Raw genomic sequence first — 18,608 nt, 5'->3', positions numbered from 1 at the left:
CTTGAAATGTAATTGCAGTCTGATAATCCACCTAATTCTTTTTTTTAAGAGAAAAAATAAAGAAAGGAAGAAAAAGAAAGAAAAGAAGAAAGAAAAAAGGAAAGAAAGAAAGAAAATGAAAGAGAGAGAGAGAAAGTGGAAGAGAAAGAGGGAGAGAGAACAGGAATCTTGCTCTATTGCCCAGGCTAGAATGCAGTCTAAAAATGGGTATTGAAAACCTCTTTTATGCCAATAAATATGCTTAACAATGGAGACAGGAAGGAATAAGGGAGGAAAATAACAAACATGCAGCCAACCAATATTTCATCTAAACCTGTGAAATGCTATGCAATTGCTGAGAAGTGATTTACTTCCCATGATGTGGTCACTTTGAGAATAGGTGTGATGTGATACTGAGAAAAATGTATGTTTTGTGGATTTGGGGTGGAGAGTTCTGTAAATGTTTATTAAGTTTACTTGTTCCAGGTCTGAGTTCAAATCCCGGATATCCTTGTTAATATTCTGTCTCGTTAATCTGTCTAACATTGACAATGGAGTGTTAAAGTTTCCCCCTATTGTTGTGTGGGAGTCTAAGTCTCTTGTAAGTCATTAAGAACTTGCCTTAGGTATCTGGGTGCTCCTGTATTGAGTACATATATATTCAGGATTGTCAGCTCTTCTTGTTGCACTAATCCTTTTACCATTATGTAATGTCCTTCTTTGTCTCTTTTGTTGCTTTAAAGTCTGTTTTATCAGAGACGAGAATTGCAACTCCTGTTATTTTTTTATTTTTATTTTTTTTACTCTCCATTTGGTTAGTGAATCTTCCTCCCTCCCTTTGTTTTGAGTCTTTGTGTATCCTTGCATGTGAGATGGGTCTGGATGCAGCGTACCGATGGGTTTTGGCTTTTTATCCAATTTGCCTGTCTGTGTCTTTTGATTGGGGCATTTAGTCAATTTAAATTTAGGATTGATATTGATATATGTGAGATTAATACTGCCATTTCATGCTAGCTGACTGTTTTGCCCATTAGTTGATATAGATTCTTCCTTTTGTTTATGCTCTTTACCATTTGGTACGTTTTTGGAAAGGCTGATACTGATTGTTCCTTTCTGTGTGTAGTGCTTCTTTCAGAAGCTCTTGTAAAATAGGCCTGGTGGTGATGAAATCTCTGAGTACTTGCTTGTTTACAAAAAATTTTATTTTTCCTCCACTTCTGAAGCTTAGTTTGGCTGGATATGAAATTCTGGGTTGAAAGTTCTTTTCTTTAAGGATGTTGAATATTGGCCCCCACTTTCTTCTGGCTTGTAGGGTTTCTGCTGAGAGATCTGCTGTAAGTCTGATAGGCTTCCCTTTGTGGGTAACCTGACCTTTCTCTCTGGCTGCCCTTAGTATTTTCTCCTTCATTTCAACCCTGGTGAATCTAAACAATTATGTGCCTTGGGGTTGCTCTTCTTGAGGAATATCTTTGTGGTGTTCTCTGTATTACCTGGAGTTGAGTATTAACCTGCCTTGATAGGTTGGGAAAGTTTTCCTGGATAATATCCTAAAGAATATTTTCCAGCTTGGATTCATTCTCTCCGTCGCATTCAGGTACACCTATCAAACATAGATGAAGTCTTTTCACATAGTCCCATATTTCTTGGAGACTTTGCTCATTCTGCTTTACACTTTTTTCTCTAACCTTGTCTTCTCGTTTTATTTTTTTAAGTTGGTCTTTGACCTCTGATATCCTTTCTTCTGCTTAATCAATTCAACTGTTAAAACTTGTGCATACTTCACGAAGTTCTCGTGTTGTGTTTTTCAGCTCCATTAATTCACTCATATTCCTCTCTAAATTGTCTATTCTCATTAGCATTTTGTCAAACCTTTTTTCAAGTTTCTTAGTTTCTTTGCATTGGGTTAGAAGCAGTTCTTTTAGCTCACAGAAGTTTCTTATTATCCACTTTCTGAAGCCTAATTCTGTCAATTCATCACACTCATTCTCCATCAGGCCTTGTTCCATTGCCCAGGGCATCAGAACTTCTCATGTAGCACCCCAGGACTCCAGGAGAAACAGCTGCTACAATCCAGGAGGCAGTGCATGGCCTCTGTGACTCAGCCTCAGAAGCCACATCATGTCACGTCCTTTGCAGTTTGTTGACTGAGGCTGTCAGAAGGCTGTCCAGATTCAAGGAGAGGACACATAGACTCTACCTCTTAGATGGAAGAGGCATCAAAGAATTTGCAGCCATTTTTAAAATAGCCACTTTTCGTTGACTGCATGCTTTTATTTTCCTCTGTAATCACTCTCAGAGTGAGAGCTCTTTATAGTAGGTGCTGTCAAATGACATGGGGGAGCGTCTTTCTCAGGTCTCTTACACGGAGGTACAGTACTGGTGTAGATGGCTCTTTCCTCGCCCTGGTGCATGGCAGGCTCTCACCTGTGCTGTGCCATCCTGGATGCCACACTATTACTGACCCAGTCTAAGACATGATTAACCCCTTTGGAGACAATGTCACATCACTGACCCACATCAAGCTCTCTGTATATTACAGTCCCAGCTCTTTTTCTCACTTGCTTGGAAGTACCTGCCTGCGTGCCAGCTGCTAGTGATCCCCCATCCATGAACAGTTCATGCCACAGTTTTCTCATGCTAACACCAAACTCATTTGACTTTGAGTTGATAAATTTTTGTTCTTCCTCTTTATTAGGCTCCTAAAATCCAGGCATGGGACGGGCATTTCTCTGCTGCTCCGTAACTGTCCATGAGTCATGGAGAGTGGCTCTGTGATCTCAGAGGCGTTTTCAAAACCAGGGTGTGTTTACTAACAAAAATGATCAACATTGACTGGAGGGGTGGGGAAGGGGTTAGGGAGTCTGGAAAGTGAGCCAGCTAAATCTTCATCCTCGAAAATGGCAAGGCTGTAGATAATGTCCAAAGTTGACAGAGCAAGGAAAAGCATTCTGTAAACATTTTATTGTATTTGGACTTGCGCGGGTAGTCAGTGAAAAACTAAGAACAGAAATGCTTCAAACTGGTTGCCCCTGGAAAGAGGGCTGGGAGGAAGAGGGGGCTGGGAGAGAGACTTATTACTCAAGTGCAATATCATATTTACCTTGTGCGTGGATTTTCTAATAAAAAATATTGAGGTGCATTTGGATATTAAAAACATTACACAACAGTTTAGAGTCAGGAGTGGCATTTAAAAGGTCTGATTAGAGGTTGAAGTTTGTAATTATATTTTATAATGGTTTTTTTTTTTTAGTTTGGTTTTAAGCTCTGTTTTCATTATTTTGTTTTTTAGAAAAATCACAAAATTGGGACAAAACCAAGAGAGAGTTGAAGAGAATGGTGGGGGGCTGGGGAGAAGAGCTCCCCAGTGAATTCAGCTGCCCTTTCTGTATCACTCTATGTACTTTGATTTTATGTCCTTCTGGAAAAATTAAATTGGAACTCCCTTTATCACTTCTTCATTTCATTTTTTTTCCGTTGTAAAAAGGGCAAGAGCTTAATGTGCCACAGACTAAAGCTGCAGGGGCAGCTGGGCACACATGGGCAGATGCCCGAGGCTCTGGGCAGCTGGCTGGGTCTTCCACTCGGTTTCCAAAGTACGCAGTCGCGGCATCAGCTGGAACCTGGCAGGCAGGTGACAGGGAGACAAGCTAAGGGGGTGCATGGTGTTTCTGTCTGGTTTAATGTTTTAAAAAATAATAGGAATACTTAAATAACAAAACCAAGTTTCCCTGCAGTACATGTTTATCCTTTAACCATAAACATATCCTTTTCTACCCTTTGAGAATGGAAAGAGAGGAGAGGAGAGGAGAGGAGAGGGAAAGGAGGAGAGAGGAGGAAAGGGAAAGGGAGAGGAGGGGAGAGGAGGGAAGGAGAGGATGAGAGGAGGGGAGGGGAGGGGAGAGGAGGGAGGAGGGGAAGGGAGGGGAGGGAGGAGAGAGGAGGACAGGGGAGGTGAGGGGAGAGACGAAAGGGGAGGGGAGGGGAGAGGCAAAGAGAGGAAGGATGAGGAGGGGGTGGGGAGGGCAATGGAGGAGAGAGATTCTTCAGGGGTTGATCCAAGCTACTCAGAGGTTTTATTCACCAGCAGCATCAGCCTCACCTGGGAGCATGTTAGAAATGTGGCGTCTACCTCTTCCCTAAGTGGCCTGGCTTATTCTGTGAAAATGGGTCACTATTCGCTAGACCCAGAAAATGCCACAAAATCATGCAAATCAAGAGGTTCGAATCTTCATGTTCACTGAAGAACACCTGTGAAACTGCCCAGGCCCAGGCCATCAAGGGTATGCACCCAGTATCTGACAGATGTCATGTTTACAGAGACAATGTGCACCATTCTGACACTACCAGGGTGGAGTTGGCAGGTGTGTCCAGGCCAAACAGTGGGACTGGACACAGGGTCAGTGCTCCCACTGCTTAAACACGCAGAGAGATATGCTGAACATAAGGGTTTACATGTAGATTCTCTGGTCATTGAGCATAGCCAGGTGAACAAAGCACCAGACTCACAGAGCTCAGGGTCAGCTTAGTCCACGTGTGAGCGCTGCCTGCTGCAATGAGATGAACCATATTGAAAAGAAACAAATCGTTCCTAAACCAGAAGAGGCTGCACAGAAGAAGAAGATAGCCTGTAATAAACGGAAGAAGCAGAAACTTATGGCACGGGAATAAATTCGACACACAACAAATGCAATTAAAAGTACAAGAAAGGAAAGAAGGAAGGGAGAGAGGGAGGGAGGGAGGCAGGCAGGAAGGAAGGGAGGGGGAGGGAGGGAAATAAAAGGAAGGAAGAAAGAAAAAAAGAAAAGAAAGGAAAAGAAAATGTAGTGTCTCAGGCTCCCCATCCCAAGACCTCCTGTTCCTAATCTGCATTTTAACAAGATGCACAGGGTATTTGTGTGCACAGCACAGTTTGAGAAGTGCTATTCTAAGGTGTAGATGAGGAATTCTTACAAGCTTGTGGTTCTCAGCTTTAGGTTAGAAGCATGTGGGACACTTAAAAAATACTGATGACTGGGGTTCACCCTAGAACAGGATGAACCCAGAGAACCCAATCTCTGGGGGCGGAGCCTAGGCATGGATGTGTTTTCAAAGCACCTCAGGTCATTTCAATGTGCAGCCAAAGCAGAAAATAGAGGATAAGTGATGCTAAGAGCTGTGGAGCACTCTATGACAACACCTGTCTGAAGGAGACCCTGTCTCCTTCGTGGGCTGCCTCCTCTGTGCTTGGCAATGTCAGGGAAACTCTCCTACACAGGCCCACGTCAAATCCACAACTGTTCACAAGATGGTCTAATATGGGGTGTCCAATCTTTTGGCTTCCCTGGGCCACACTGGAAGAAGCAGAATTGTCTTGGACCACACATAAAATATACTAATAATAAAGACAGCTGATGGGCTGAAGAAAAAATTGCAAAAAAAAACTCGTAACATTTCAAGAAAGTTTACAAATTTGTGTTGAGCCACATTCAAAGCCACCTTGGGCCATGGGCTTGGGGCTTGACAAACTTGTCTAGGACCTCATCCTTGAGTTACAGAATAAGCCTCCTTTCACTGGAGAAATACCTTACTGCTGTAGGCTACATGAAACACTCATGCATGTTACAAAGTGGAATATTAAAATCTGCTGCCCTAAGACATGGAGCAGCTTCAATGTACCCAGCAATGCTTTATTCAAACGTGGCTGGAGAGTCTGACCAAAAGGAGAGCATGGACACTGGGAAACCAATCGATCAGATTTCCTATTTTCACAACTGAGAGACAAAATAAAATAAGGGTTGACAGCAGGTGCACATGTTTGAAGTAGTTTTGCGAGAGCCCATTGCCACAGCCAAGTGTTAGCCTCTTGGAGGCATAAATTAATTTACCACAAATGCATGCCTGCTTGTGTCTGGATGCTGCTACGGCGAGGAGTAAGTGTTAGACTTTTGGACAACAGCTTCAAGAATGACATTTCTCCAACTTACTGTGATTTTCATCCTTGAGCAGAATGCTTTTCTTGGAGTGGGTTTCTGGGAGGGTTTGCGGACACAATTCTGGTTATGTGTGCGGGCCCTGAAGGGCGCTTTTATGAATTTAGAGCGGCAGCTGTCCAGGCAGAGGGATGCTCTTTACCCAGACAGCGTGTGCCCCAGTAAACATATGGATGGCTCTCATGGAGCTCTCCAGACATGTGGCTTGCGCCCCCTGTGCCAGGCCTTACCTGGTACTGCTGCCCGGTGCAGAGGATGAGGTGGTCGTAAAGCACAATCTCGTCTGTGGAAAGCACAACGTGCTTGGCTGCTCGGTCTATGCCGGTCATTCTGCCCACCACGACATTAACCCAGGAGCACAGTGACATCAGTGCATAATCTTTATCATTAAAACAGTGGCTGCAAAGAGAGATGCTCCATAAGTGACATTTGAGCAGCTGACAGCGGGCATTAATTAGACATCTGGTGAGCTGGTTCAAGTCCCCTAGTGGGCTGAGTCTGCTCTTGCTGTGAGTTTACCAGGACTGATACTAGGAGATTTTTCGTTATGAAACACTTAGTCACAAATCGACATCTTCCCATTAAAGCTAAATTGTTCCACCTGGCTTAGGTCAGCCCACAACTGGGAGGGTGTGTGTGTGCGTGTGTGTGTGTGTGTAATCACTATTATATCTTTTTCTGCTTCTATTTCATGGTGGTTATAAATTCACTTTAGCTGTTAAATTGTTGTATTGACCACAGCCTCAAAGGGAATAAGAAGGAAGAAAGTAACATTGTTGTGGATTCCCAAAGCCAGGGGTGTGAATCCTTGAACACCGAAAACCCTTCCTAGTTGCTAATCCTTTTCAATAATGACTCATTCTGAGAATTAACGTATGGCTTCCTGCCAAAACAACAAAACGCATTTTACTTAAAGAAGATGGCAATGAGGGAGCTCTGTTCGCAGCAAGTCTCCCTGGAGACTTTGGGGTTCACTCTGCAGGGCAGAGGTGATTTTCCAGAAACAGAGACTTCCCCCGCCAGCAGGCCCAGGGCTGGCATTCGTGCCGAGGCTTCAGAGTGCTGCGGCTGCACGTGCCTTCTTTTTCTGAGATCTGTTGGAGTTTGCGTGCTCTCATGTAATGTGGTAAGAGTGGGTTTCTTGTGGCTTTGGGTTTATTTAAAGAGTTTTGTGAGGGTTGTTTCCAGAATTCTCTGAAAGGATTGACCTCATTGTAAACCAGCTTTTAGTGGTTCTGTTCTGAATACCAAGAGTCTAAGGTAACAGGACAATAAGTGCTTCTTTTAAATTTAGCCTGCATGATTCTTTTCTTCCTTTTTTCTCTTAACATAAGAATATTAAAATTTTTATTTATTCATCTATTCATTCATTTATTTTTAGAGACAGGATATCGCTATGTTGCCCAGGCTGGTCTCAAACTCCTGAGCTCAAGCAATCCTCCTGCCTTAGCCTCCTGAGTAGCTTGGACTAGAGATGCATGCCACTTTTATGCCTGGCAGCATGGTCCTCTTCAAAAAGAACCATGCCATGGTCTGTGTCCCTGCTCTTTTGCCACCAAGCCTGGACTCAGCGTCCCGCTGCTATCCTTCAGTTTCCTCACCTCTCAACACAAGATAATGAGCCCTACCTACGTTCCTCCACTGCTGACTGCTGTAAGAAGTGACTGTGAGAATGTAAGACAGGCTGCTTTGTTAAGCAGGATGCGTATGTGAAGAGTATTATTCGAAATAATATTAATGAGACAGAATCCGGTTTACCCTCCTTGGTGGCAAACAAGATTCTGAAGTGGTAATGAGAGAACATTTCTTCTTTTTGATCTGCACATAAGTCTGGTCTTACCACACAAAGATAATTCTAGTCATGGGGGCATATTAGACCCCGTTACAGGACCTGTGAAAGGCCTCTGTGAAACAACTTAAAGACAAGAAAATTTCTTCTTAAGAAGAAAAGAAAATCGGGGACTGGCCTATCACAGGAAAATAATGGATGGTGAGATGAAACCTCTTTTGTGAAAAACCATTTTGCTAGCTTTATAGGAACACAGGAATTGTCATGGCTTCCCCAACTCGTGACAGAGTCCCGAAAGCTTGTTGTGATCTGCTCCAGATCCCTACTGTATGCCATCCATGATGAGGAACAATTAAATACAGTTAGTGCACAGGGATTTGTTCTATGAGGCTGTGCCCAAAGATAAGGGCTCTCAGGAAATTTGTGGAGGGTGAAGACAATGATGTTTTTAATGACAGCTGGACAGTAGCATTGATCATGTCAGAATGCGTATTTCAGAGTTAAAATGTGAAGCTCTGTCCAGTTGCAACGGCAGTGCGGACCACCGATTTTTAGGAAACTTTACAAAGTCACAAAAGGAAGTGTTGAAGAATGTGGGGTGATTGCTGTTTCAATATGTTCCTACATTGAATGATTTTATGTACTTATTTGAGACAAAATCACTCTGTCACCCAGCCTACAGCACAGTGGTACAATCATGGTTCATGGTAGCCTCAACCTCCAGAGCCCATGCTATCCTCCCACCTCAGGCTCCCGAGCAGCTGGGACCTTAGGTGTAGGCTACCATGCCTGGCGAATTTTTTAATTTTTTATTGAAATGGGACTCTCCCTACATTGCCCAGGCTGGTCTTCAACTCCTGGGCACAAGTGATCTTCTTGCCTTGGCCTCCCAAGGTGCTGGGATTACAGGTGTGGGATATCATTCCTGGCCATTTCTCGGTTTAAAATATCATTGTGTAAGTGATTTCTACCCATTCTAGATATTACTACCCATTCTGGACCTTCCTTAATTCCCTCACCAGGTGAGTGAAACTATATATTGAAGATTGTGATATTTTTCCAAAATTATTTTTTAAGTAGAATGAATAAGCTTTAATATTCTAACATAGCAGGGCCTGACTCATGGCTTGGTGATAAGAGAAATGCCTCCACTAGGCTTCGCCAGAAAAGAGAGAAGGAACCAAAGAAGGGATATCAGTGAAACTTCGTGTTTCTCAAGTGAGCTTGACCGTGACTCAAAACTAATGTGAAAGATTGTCTTCATAGAAAGTTCTGAAGACAAATAATAAGGAGGAGAAAAAAAAGCAAAAGAGCAAGATGGGGAAATTTCTGGAAAGGGCATGGATGAATAGTTTGCTCTAGGTTACAGAGCCCCAAGCTCGGGTCAGAAGCCTTAGCCCAAAGCTCCAGGTGTGCAATTAGAAGCAAGCTCTGGGGGCCGCAGATGAGTCAGTGGAGACCTCTACCTCCTAGAGTCATGACTCTTCTGAGCTGGAAGGAACCCTAGAAGTTCGCATAAAGGATTAATTGTGACACTCCTAGAAGATGGACTATCACAATTAACTTTCAATTAATCAGTGCTGACTTTCCAATTAGTGGGTTTCTCCTGCTTCCTGTTTCTCCTCCTCTCCCACCGCCTTCCTTTCGGCTGCATCCCAGACACGCCATTAGCACCTCCACTAGTGGCCAGGGCAGGGGAAAGAAGACAGAAATGGTTCAAAAAATCCTAACAATAATAAATTAAAGCACTGGTTAATGACAAGTTCAAAATTAGTATTTGGAATCAGGGATTTAAATTACTAAATTTATGAATGTCATTTGCACCTGTTATTTTGAGACTCCATGATCAGAGATAGTTTCTTTTATTGGGGTTATGAGGACCATTTGAAAGGCATATCCTATTTATGGTTCAATATTATTGAAATATGTGGTTTCTAAGAAATAAGATGACATGCAGTTACCCAGGCAAAGGAGTCTGGCTGTGTTATTTAGCCCCTAATACTTGCTTGAGAGGACTTTTACAGGTATTTCTGGAGGTAACTTTCATCTGTTCCACATTATTTACTGGGTATCTGTTGTGTGCCAAGGACTGTCCCAGATATTGAGTATAGAGCAATGACTCAATGAATAAAAAGGCAAAAATTTCTCCTCTTATAGAGTTTGTATTATAGTTGAAGGACTCTGAATATAAATACAAAGAATAAACATAATTTCAAAAGGCAAATAATACAATATTTAGGAGGATTTAAGTAGCAAGAAAAAAGAGCGGAGTATGAGGGACTGGAGTGTATTGGGGAATTAGCTGCAAATGAATGGGGTGTTGAGCAGACCTCACAGAAAACGTGAGACTTAAGAGAGAAAAGCAGAGACCTCAAGGTGGGGACACGCCTGTTGTATCCAGGGAACATCAAGGAGGCCAGTGTGGCTCAAATGGGGAGAAAAAGGGCAAAAGTCATAAAAGGTGAGGCTAGAGAAATAAGTAGACGGAGACAGAGTTCAGGCTGGAGCGTCACAGCGTTTTCTACAATGATGAAAATGTTCTTATCTGTTTTATCCAATATGGTAGCCACTGGCTACATGTGGCTAATGTGACTGAGGAGCTAATGTTTTCATCTCATTTAATTTTAATACTTTAAATTTAAATAGCCACACACGTGACTAGTGGCCACCATATTGGACAGTGCAGTTCTGGGCTATGAGGAGGTGAGATGATCTGAGCCACCTTTCTGCAACCTTGCTCGGGCATCTGTGCTGAGAATGTGGAGGCAAGGACAGCAGCAGGGACACCAGTGGCTTCCACCCCCTCACACCTGCAGAAAGCCCCCTCAGTAGCTGTTCTCTCCTCAAATACACCCAACATGGGATTGAGGGAAACTTACACTATGCTGATGGAATTAAGCTCCTCTTAAGACATTTGTCAATAAAACCAACAGTTCCTGGGAATCATGTAATTTAGAAAGAAGGAAATGGAGGGAATGTGTTCTTGGCTAGAAGTTGGTGTTATGTTAATTTTAACAAAAATCCAGCAAGCGTGGCTTCTCATGCACTGCTCATGATAAAAAAAAAAAGCAAAGCTCGGAGAAATGAACTTCCTTGCCCAGGTCCTCAGTGGCACAGGCAGGACCTGAATCCACCCTCCTGGTTCAAGCCCATGCCCTTTTTTGTAGCATAATGACATCCTTCAAAAATAAAGTTTATAGTCTGATAAAGTTATTAGGTGGACATGAACCTTGTATTGCTGGCAAAGAAGTTGTGTTTTCTCTCACTCTTTGAGGGCAAAACCAGTCTTTTTCACAGAGGCAAGAGGGTCCCTTCATCATGGAATCTAAAATGAATCCCCTGGGAGGGAACAATTTCCTTCCTCCTTATTGGAAAATTGGGAACTTATTTCTAGAGGCAGGGAAACTAATATTTCTTGTGCCCATGTTTTGCTACAGGAAATTAAAATGAATAAAAGCTGTGTGATAAAGACATGGTATTTTCCAGAACAGATGTTGTCAAGCAGTGATTCTACTGGGATGAAGACATTAAAGCTCTCCCAGACTGGCATGGAAGTTCTTGGCCTGATCAGCTGCTGAGTACAAATGGCCAGGGTGGCTGTGGGATGCATATCCCAGTGAGGTGCCCCATCATATGCAAATGTAGTCAACAAGCTCCATTGCCCTGTAGTGTCACTCGGAAACCAAAGGCAGGACTGGCTGGGTCTGCAGGCTCCACCCCAATTGTTTGTAACAGGGCAGATGTCTTCCTAGAGATACAAACTGGTGGTCCCAGTCCACCACTCTTGGACACTGGTTTGTGAACACACGGATAATTGTATATCTCCTAAGTGTTGTCTGAACTCCAGGAGAAAAGCCCTACGACTTTTCCCTTTCCAACCTGGAATCTACTATGTAGCATGAAATAGACTGCACACAGATTAGGACATTTAGGCCTCAGAATGAAAAAGCAAATACAATTCATACTCGCTGGCTAAAAACTTCCTTTGTTCAGTGTCCAGAAGTTTTTTCCCTGGGAGTCCGTGAGTTGAAATCAAGGTGAGATTATTAAACTTCAGGTGAGAGCTAAAGAAAAGGAAAAATGGAAAAGAACAACCAGTTAAGTGCAATTTAGCAAAAGTTTATCATAATTCAATTTAACTTTACATCACATGTCGCCCAACTGTTGAACTGGTTTTGGAGTTGCTAATTCTTTGCATGAACCTTCAAATAGAGCCAACCATTTCAAGGAAAAAAGGAAGATGGGGCTGGAGCTGCTAACTGCAGAATCTTCCAAAAAGCTACACGTTAGTAATGAGACAGGTGTTTTAAATGCACTTCTCAAAGTAAAACTAAATAAAACAAACTGGGAGGAGGGAGATAAATTTAGTATAAAGTTTAAGTTTAAATTTTAGACTACTTCTATGAATAATAAATTGCTTGGAAGCATAATAATCACAGCTCAGCCCTGATGAGTACTGCCAATCAAGCATTTTGAATGGCTCATTTCTCCCTCTAGTCCTCACAGCAATCCAGTCAGGTCAGTGACATTATTATCCCCCCTTTTTTTAGATGGAACCGAGGCAAGTAATTTGCAAAGACCATTGATATGGTTTGGCTCCATGTCCCCACCCAAATCTGTCTCATCATATATCTCCAATAATTCCCAGGTGTTGTAGGAGGGACCTGGTGGGAAGTAATTCAATCGTGTGAGCAGGTCTTTCCCATGCTGTTCTCATGATAGTGAATAAGTCTTACGAGATCTGATGGTTTTAAAAATGGGAGTTTCCCTGAAGCAAGTCATGTCAGTCATGACTTTCCACCATGACTGTGAGGCCTCCCCAGCCACGTGGAGCTGTTAAGTCCATTAAACTTCTTTCTTTCATAAACTGCCCAGTCTTGAGTATGTCTTTATCAGCAGCATGAGAATAGACTAATACAGTAAATTGGTACCAGTAGAGTGGGGTGCTGCTGAAAAGATACCCAAAAATGTGGAAGCAACTTTGGAACTGGATTAACAGGCAGAGGCTGCAACCGTTTGGAGGGCTAAGAAGAAGACGAGAAAACATGGGACAGTTTGAAACTCCCTAGAGACTTGTTGAATGGCTTTGCCCCAAGTGCTGATAACGATATGGACAATAGAGTCCAAGCTGAGGTGGACTTGGATGGAAATGAGGAACTTGTTGGGAACTGGAGCAAAGGTGAATCTTGTTATGTTTTAGGAAAGAGACTGGTGACATTTTGCCCCTGCCCTAGAGATCTGTGGATCTTTGAACCTAAGAGAGATGATTTAGGGTATCTTGTGGAAGAAATTTCTAAGCAGCATAACATTCAAGAGGTCACCTGTGTGCTGTTAAAGGCACTCAGTTTTATAAGGGAAGCAGAGCATAAAAGTCTGGAAAATTTGCAGCCTGACAATGCAATAGAAAAGAAAATCCCATTTTCTGAGGAGAAATTCAAGCCAGCTGCAGATATCTGCATAAGTAACAAGGAGCTGAATGTCAATCCCCAAGACAATGGAAAAAAATGTCTCCAAGCCACATCAGAGGTCTTCATGGCAGCCCCTCCCATCACAGGCCCTGAGGCCTAGGAGGAAAAAGTGTTTTGTGGGCCATGCCCAGGGTTCCCAAGCTGGGCGGAGCCTAGGGACTTGCATCCCAGTTGCTCCAGCCATGGCTGAAAGGGGCTAATGTAGAGCTCAGTGGGTACAAGCCTCAAACCTTGACAGCCTCCATGTGGTGTTGAGCCAGTGAGTGCACAGAAGTCAAGAATTGAGGTTTGGGAACTGCCTAGATATCAGAGGATGTGCGGAAGTGCCTGGATGTCCAGGTAGAAGTTTGCTGCAGGGTCAGGGCTCTTATGGAAAACCTTTGCTAGGGCAGTGCAGAAGGGAAGTGTGGATTGAGAGCCCCCACACAGAGTCCCTACTGGGGCACCACCTAGTGGAGCTGTGAGAAGAGGACCACCATCCTCCAGACTCTAGAATCATAGATCTACCAACAACTTGCACCATGCACCTGGAAAAGCCATAGACACTCAATGCCAGCCCATGAAAGCAGCTGGGAGGGAGGCTGTACCCTGAAAAACCACAGGCGTGGGGCCGCCCAAGACAATGGGAACCCACCTCTTGCATCAGCATGACCTGGATGTGAGACATGAAGCCAAAGGAGATCACTTTGGAGCTTTAGGGTTTGACTGCCCCACCGGAATTTAGACTTGCATGGAGCATGTAATCCGTTTGTTTTGGCCAATTTCTCCCATTTGGAATGGCTATATTTATTCAATGCCTGTACCCCCACTGCATCTAGGAGGTAGCTAACTTGCTTTTGATTTTACACGTTCATAGGCAGTAAGCACTTGCCTTGTCTCAGATGAGACTTTAGATTGTGGACTTTTGAGTTAATGCTGTAATGAGTTAAGACTTTGAGGGGCCATGTATGGTGGCTCATATCTATAATCCCAGCACTTTGGGAGGCCAAGGTGGGTGGATCACCTGAGGTCAGGAATTTGAGACTAGCCTGACCAACACAGTGAAACCCTGTCTCTACTAAAAACACAAAATTAACCAGACGTGGTGGTGCATGCCTGTAATCACAGCTACTTGGGAGGTTGAGGCAGGAGAATCACTTTAACCTGGGAGGTGGAGGTTGCAGTGAGCCAAGATTGTGCCATTGCACTCCAGCCTGGGCAACAAGAGTGAAACTCTGTCTCAAAAAAAAAAAAAAAAAAAGACTTGGGGACTGTGGAGAAGGCAATGATAGGTTTGAAATGTGAAGACATGAGATTTGGAAGGGGCCAGGGGTGGAATTATACGGTTTGGCTCTGTGTCTCCACCCAAATCTTATCTTGTGGCTCCCATAATTACCATGTGTTGTGGGAGGGATGTGGTGGGAGGTAACTGAATAATGGGGGCAGGTTTTTCCCACACTGTTTCTGTGATAGTGAATTAGTCTCATGAGATCTGATGGTTTTAAAAATGTGAGTTTTCCTGCACAAGCTCTCTCTTTGCCTGCTGCCATCCATGTAAGTTGTGAGTTGCTCCTCCTTGCCTTCCACCATGGGTGAGAGGCCTCCCCAGCCACGTGGAACTATCAGCCCATTAAACCTCTTTCTTTTCTAAATAGCCCAGTCTCGGCTATGTCTTTATCAGCAGTGGGAGAACAGACTGATACAACCATATGGCTAGTAAGTTTGGAGTCAGGATTTGGATCCAGGCTGCCTGGCTCCAGCATCCTCTCACCTTACCTCTGCCTATACTGTCCTGTAGACCTCAAATTGTTCAGAGGGATCCAAAGTTCGTCTAATTCCCATCGGCTGACATTAGCTTCATTACATTCAGATACACACAATTACTCAAATCAGGATACCAAAAAGTGTCATCTAAGAGGAAATGCTAGAGGATTCCTTTTTAAGAGCAAAACTGCTTTATTTTTGCATCAGGCTTTCCAGAGCCCAAAGCAAATTCATAAGCATTCACATAGAGATTAATCTGCACAATTTATGCTGCGGGTAAGGGAGAGGTCGGTTTTTCTGATCTACATTTTATATGTAAGAAACTCAAGGTTGGAAATGATAAGAAATTTATTCAAGGTTACAAAGCTCATAAGCAGTGCCAGCTACGAAAGCCAGGCCTGCTGGTTCCAGGCAGCGCCCTGCTCCAGGCACCCACAGCAGTCCCTCTAACCAGTCCTGCAGGTAAAGTGCACCTGAGCAGAGGCCTCTAAAGAACTCACGTGCTCAAGGCTCACTCCATGTTTGCCCATCAGGATTTAAGATGCTCTTCTGCAAATCCACCCCCTGGTTAAAGTCAGTAAAATGTTATGGGTGAGTTGATCTTTTCATAGGGTTCATGCTGATGAGAATTTTTTTCTAAAATCTCTTCTTAGTACACACCTCCCTTTCAATCAACCAAATGCCGAAAAATAAGCCTTCACCAGGTTGCAGAGAAACACCTGCCCTCCTTTCCCAGGAGAAGACTGGAAAGGTTCCAGACGTGGAACTGCTATCAATTTACCGACAGTCCGTTTAAGCAGCACTAAGAGCAGGAGACTTGCTGATGGCACAGGTCAGCAGTGCAATAAACTGAAGCTGACATTTAAAAATAGCTGAATATGATGAGAGGTTTTGCTCTAAAGTCTCTAAGGATGAGTGTCATTTAAGAATGAATATTCTTGCATGATAGGAAGAAAACTAAGTGCATCTTATCCTCTAATAATAAGAATAAAAAAATTAAATATCTTCAAATAACATAAAGGTCACAATTAACCCAGCTACTTATGGCTGACGGTCTGCAAGTGCACACTGGCTACTTGTCTCTGATTTATTACCATTTAATGGAAAATACTAATGCTAATAATAATAATAATGGCAAGTGTTTATACTCAGGTGCCGTTAGAATTTATCCCAGCTTTGGGTGCTATGTGATAGAAATGTGGTTTATGTTATAGCAACAATAGTTACATACATGGGCCCTTTTTACATCTCTATGTAAATAGAAGGTTGAATAATTACCCGGCTATAACTTTTACCACAAAGACAATCCCTTTGGTTTTGAATCACTTGAATTATCAAACAAAATGGATCAAATGATTTATAAATTACCCAACCACCACGGTGCATTATCCTAATTATGCTGTTGTACAATTTAAAATTTCCCCCAAAAAACAAAGTCGTTTTTTAAAAACCTCATCTATAATGATATAGTACAAAGATTTTTGGGGGGAGAAAAGCATTTTCTGAATTTTAATACATAAAAAAACAGGTTTCCACTCTTTTTCTTTAGCCGCAGTTGAATTCTTTTTGCCTTCTTCATTGTTGCTGTTCTGGGCCTTTCTCCAACCTTGAAGTTCTCTACTGTAACCCCTCTTGTTATTTTTACCACCCCCTTCCTCAGCCTCAAGTGAGCACATCCTATGTCATGAAGAACACAGGGACTGGTCACCAGGCATTTTTCTGTTTCCTTCTTGCCGTGTCTAGAGCGTTCTTCCATTCCCCTGAGTCAGAAGAGATGTGTCTCCCCATTAACCCTGTCTCCTCTTCAAGCTCCTCTTCTGTCTCTCTCAATCCCTCTGAGAGCAAATTTCTCTTACAACTATACTTAAGATACCTGGACATCACCAGTCTTGTGCTGATAGAACAGTCAGGGGGGCCCATGACTCCATGTGTGGTTTCCATTTTCAGGGTCACCTCAGGCCCAAGGTGGCTCCTGGAGCTCCAGCCATCACAGCCACATTACAGGCAGAGGAAGGAGAAATGGGCAGAAAGGGCTGCCTAGGAAGGAGCCTTCCTGAAAGTCCCACATTCCTGCTTACCTAGCCAGAAGTCAGTGGCATGGCCAGGGAGCAGCAAGGGAGTCTGGAAAATGTAGTTTTTCAAAGAAAACACAGTGATGTTTCAAAGCACCACAGTTCCCAGGGTTTTGTCACCAAGCGCCAAATAAATACTAGGGGGCAATTTGAAGTCTCCACTTTCCTTGACTCATGGAGGAAGGATGATGTGGGGTTGTGAGAAGGTCTTTATTAATCAGGACCCAGGCAAGAAAACAGATGGCAGACTCCACAAGGTCTTCCTGAATGAAGGTGGTGATATGCGCTAGGTTACAGGGACAAAGAGGGAAGCAGAATACCCAGGGTCTGGTGGCAGTGCCATCACTGCTCCCAGGCCCGAAGAAGCAGGGGTGGAGGAAACAGTGAGAGCTGGGGCCATGGAGGAGGTTTCCCCCAGGAGCCATCAGACAGAACCTCCTGTGTGGGACAAACTGCCTTGAGGCTCTCTTTCATGACTTTTTCTTTTTAACCAGCTCCTCCTCCTTTGTCCATTTCTCCCTAGCCAAACTTCCCAAGCTTCATGCCTATTTCCCTGGTTGATGTTATCCACCACCACGACTTCATCTTACACATTTACTACAATGTACTATACTATAGTGATTCTTCTGAGCTCTAAATCTGATTGCTAAAAGCCTATCAGCCCTAATTGGCATGCTCAAGGGGGGTCTCAAATTCAATATGTGCCCAAGCAAAGCTCTTGATAGCCTCATCCCACTCCTCCTCTGTCTCCATCACAGCTATGGCCAACTAACAACCTCTTGAGCTAGAAATTTTAAAGTCACTCTCAGGCTCCTTCCCACTTCCCACACTGGCCACCATGTCCAATCACTTTGACCCTGTCCACATCTCTTGAATGCCCCCCTATCTACCCCTCCTATAACACACTGCTTGAGTTCACCTTCTTGTCTGGAGGGTTTGTCTCCCAGGCATGAGTCTCTCTCTTCTGCCTATCTTCCACACAGCTACTGGAAACCTCTTTTTAAATTAAATAAAATCTCAACAGTTTCTGGTTTTAAAATCCCTATGTTTGTTCAACAGCAAAGGGGAGTTACTACAGAGCACACTCATTAAGATCCCAGTCTCAGAAGTCAGACTGTCTCAGTGCGACTCCCAGCTCTAGCACTTCTAGCTTTTTGATCTTTGCAAGTTATTTGACCTCTCTGTGGCTCTAGAACCTAGTGCTTCTTAGGGGTTCTGTGAAGATGAAATGACTCACTGTCTATAAAATGCTTAAAATATGGCCTGCTGCATGCTACATTTTCTTTTTTATTTTTGAGACAATAATCTCACTCTGTCACCCAGACTGGAGTGCAGTGGCACGATCTTGGCTCACTGCAACCTCTGCCTCCCAGGTTCAAGCGATTCTCTTGCCTCAGCCTCCTGAGTAGCTGGGACTACAGGTGCATGCTACCACGCCCAGCTAATTTTTGTATTTTTAGTAGAGATGAGGTTTCACCATGTTGACTAGGCTGGTCTCAAACTCCTGACCTTGTGACACGCCCGCCTCAGCCTCCCATAGTGCTGGGATTCCAGGTATGAGCCACCGCACCCAGCCGTACATTTTCAA

The 18,608-nt window shown here is 43.5% G+C and overlaps 1 protein-coding gene across 8 annotated transcripts in view; it reads right to left on the bottom strand.

The window, feature by feature from the left end:
- Positions 1-18,608, bottom strand: part of CFAP61 (cilia and flagella associated protein 61) — a 327,205-nt gene that overhangs the window by 107,105 nt on the left and 201,492 nt on the right. For all 8 annotated transcript variants that reach the window (XM_035298462.3, XM_054255275.2, XM_078371503.1 and 5 more), the window contains 2 exons: positions 11,703-11,801; positions 6,179-6,347 (listed from right to left, as the gene is read on the bottom strand). In XM_035298462.3, the coding sequence (XP_035154353.3) occupies positions 6,179-6,347; positions 11,703-11,801 (268 nt within the window). The remainder of the gene's footprint in view (positions 1-6,178; positions 6,348-11,702; positions 11,802-18,608) is intronic.

This window comes from Callithrix jacchus, chromosome 5, assembly GCF_049354715.1.
Source record: "Callithrix jacchus isolate 240 chromosome 5, calJac240_pri, whole genome shotgun sequence".
NCBI classification, from domain to species: Eukaryota; Metazoa; Chordata; class Mammalia; order Primates; family Cebidae; genus Callithrix; species Callithrix jacchus.
The sequence above is the reverse complement of the archived record's forward strand: the minus strand, read 5'-3'. Positions and strand labels throughout refer to the sequence as shown.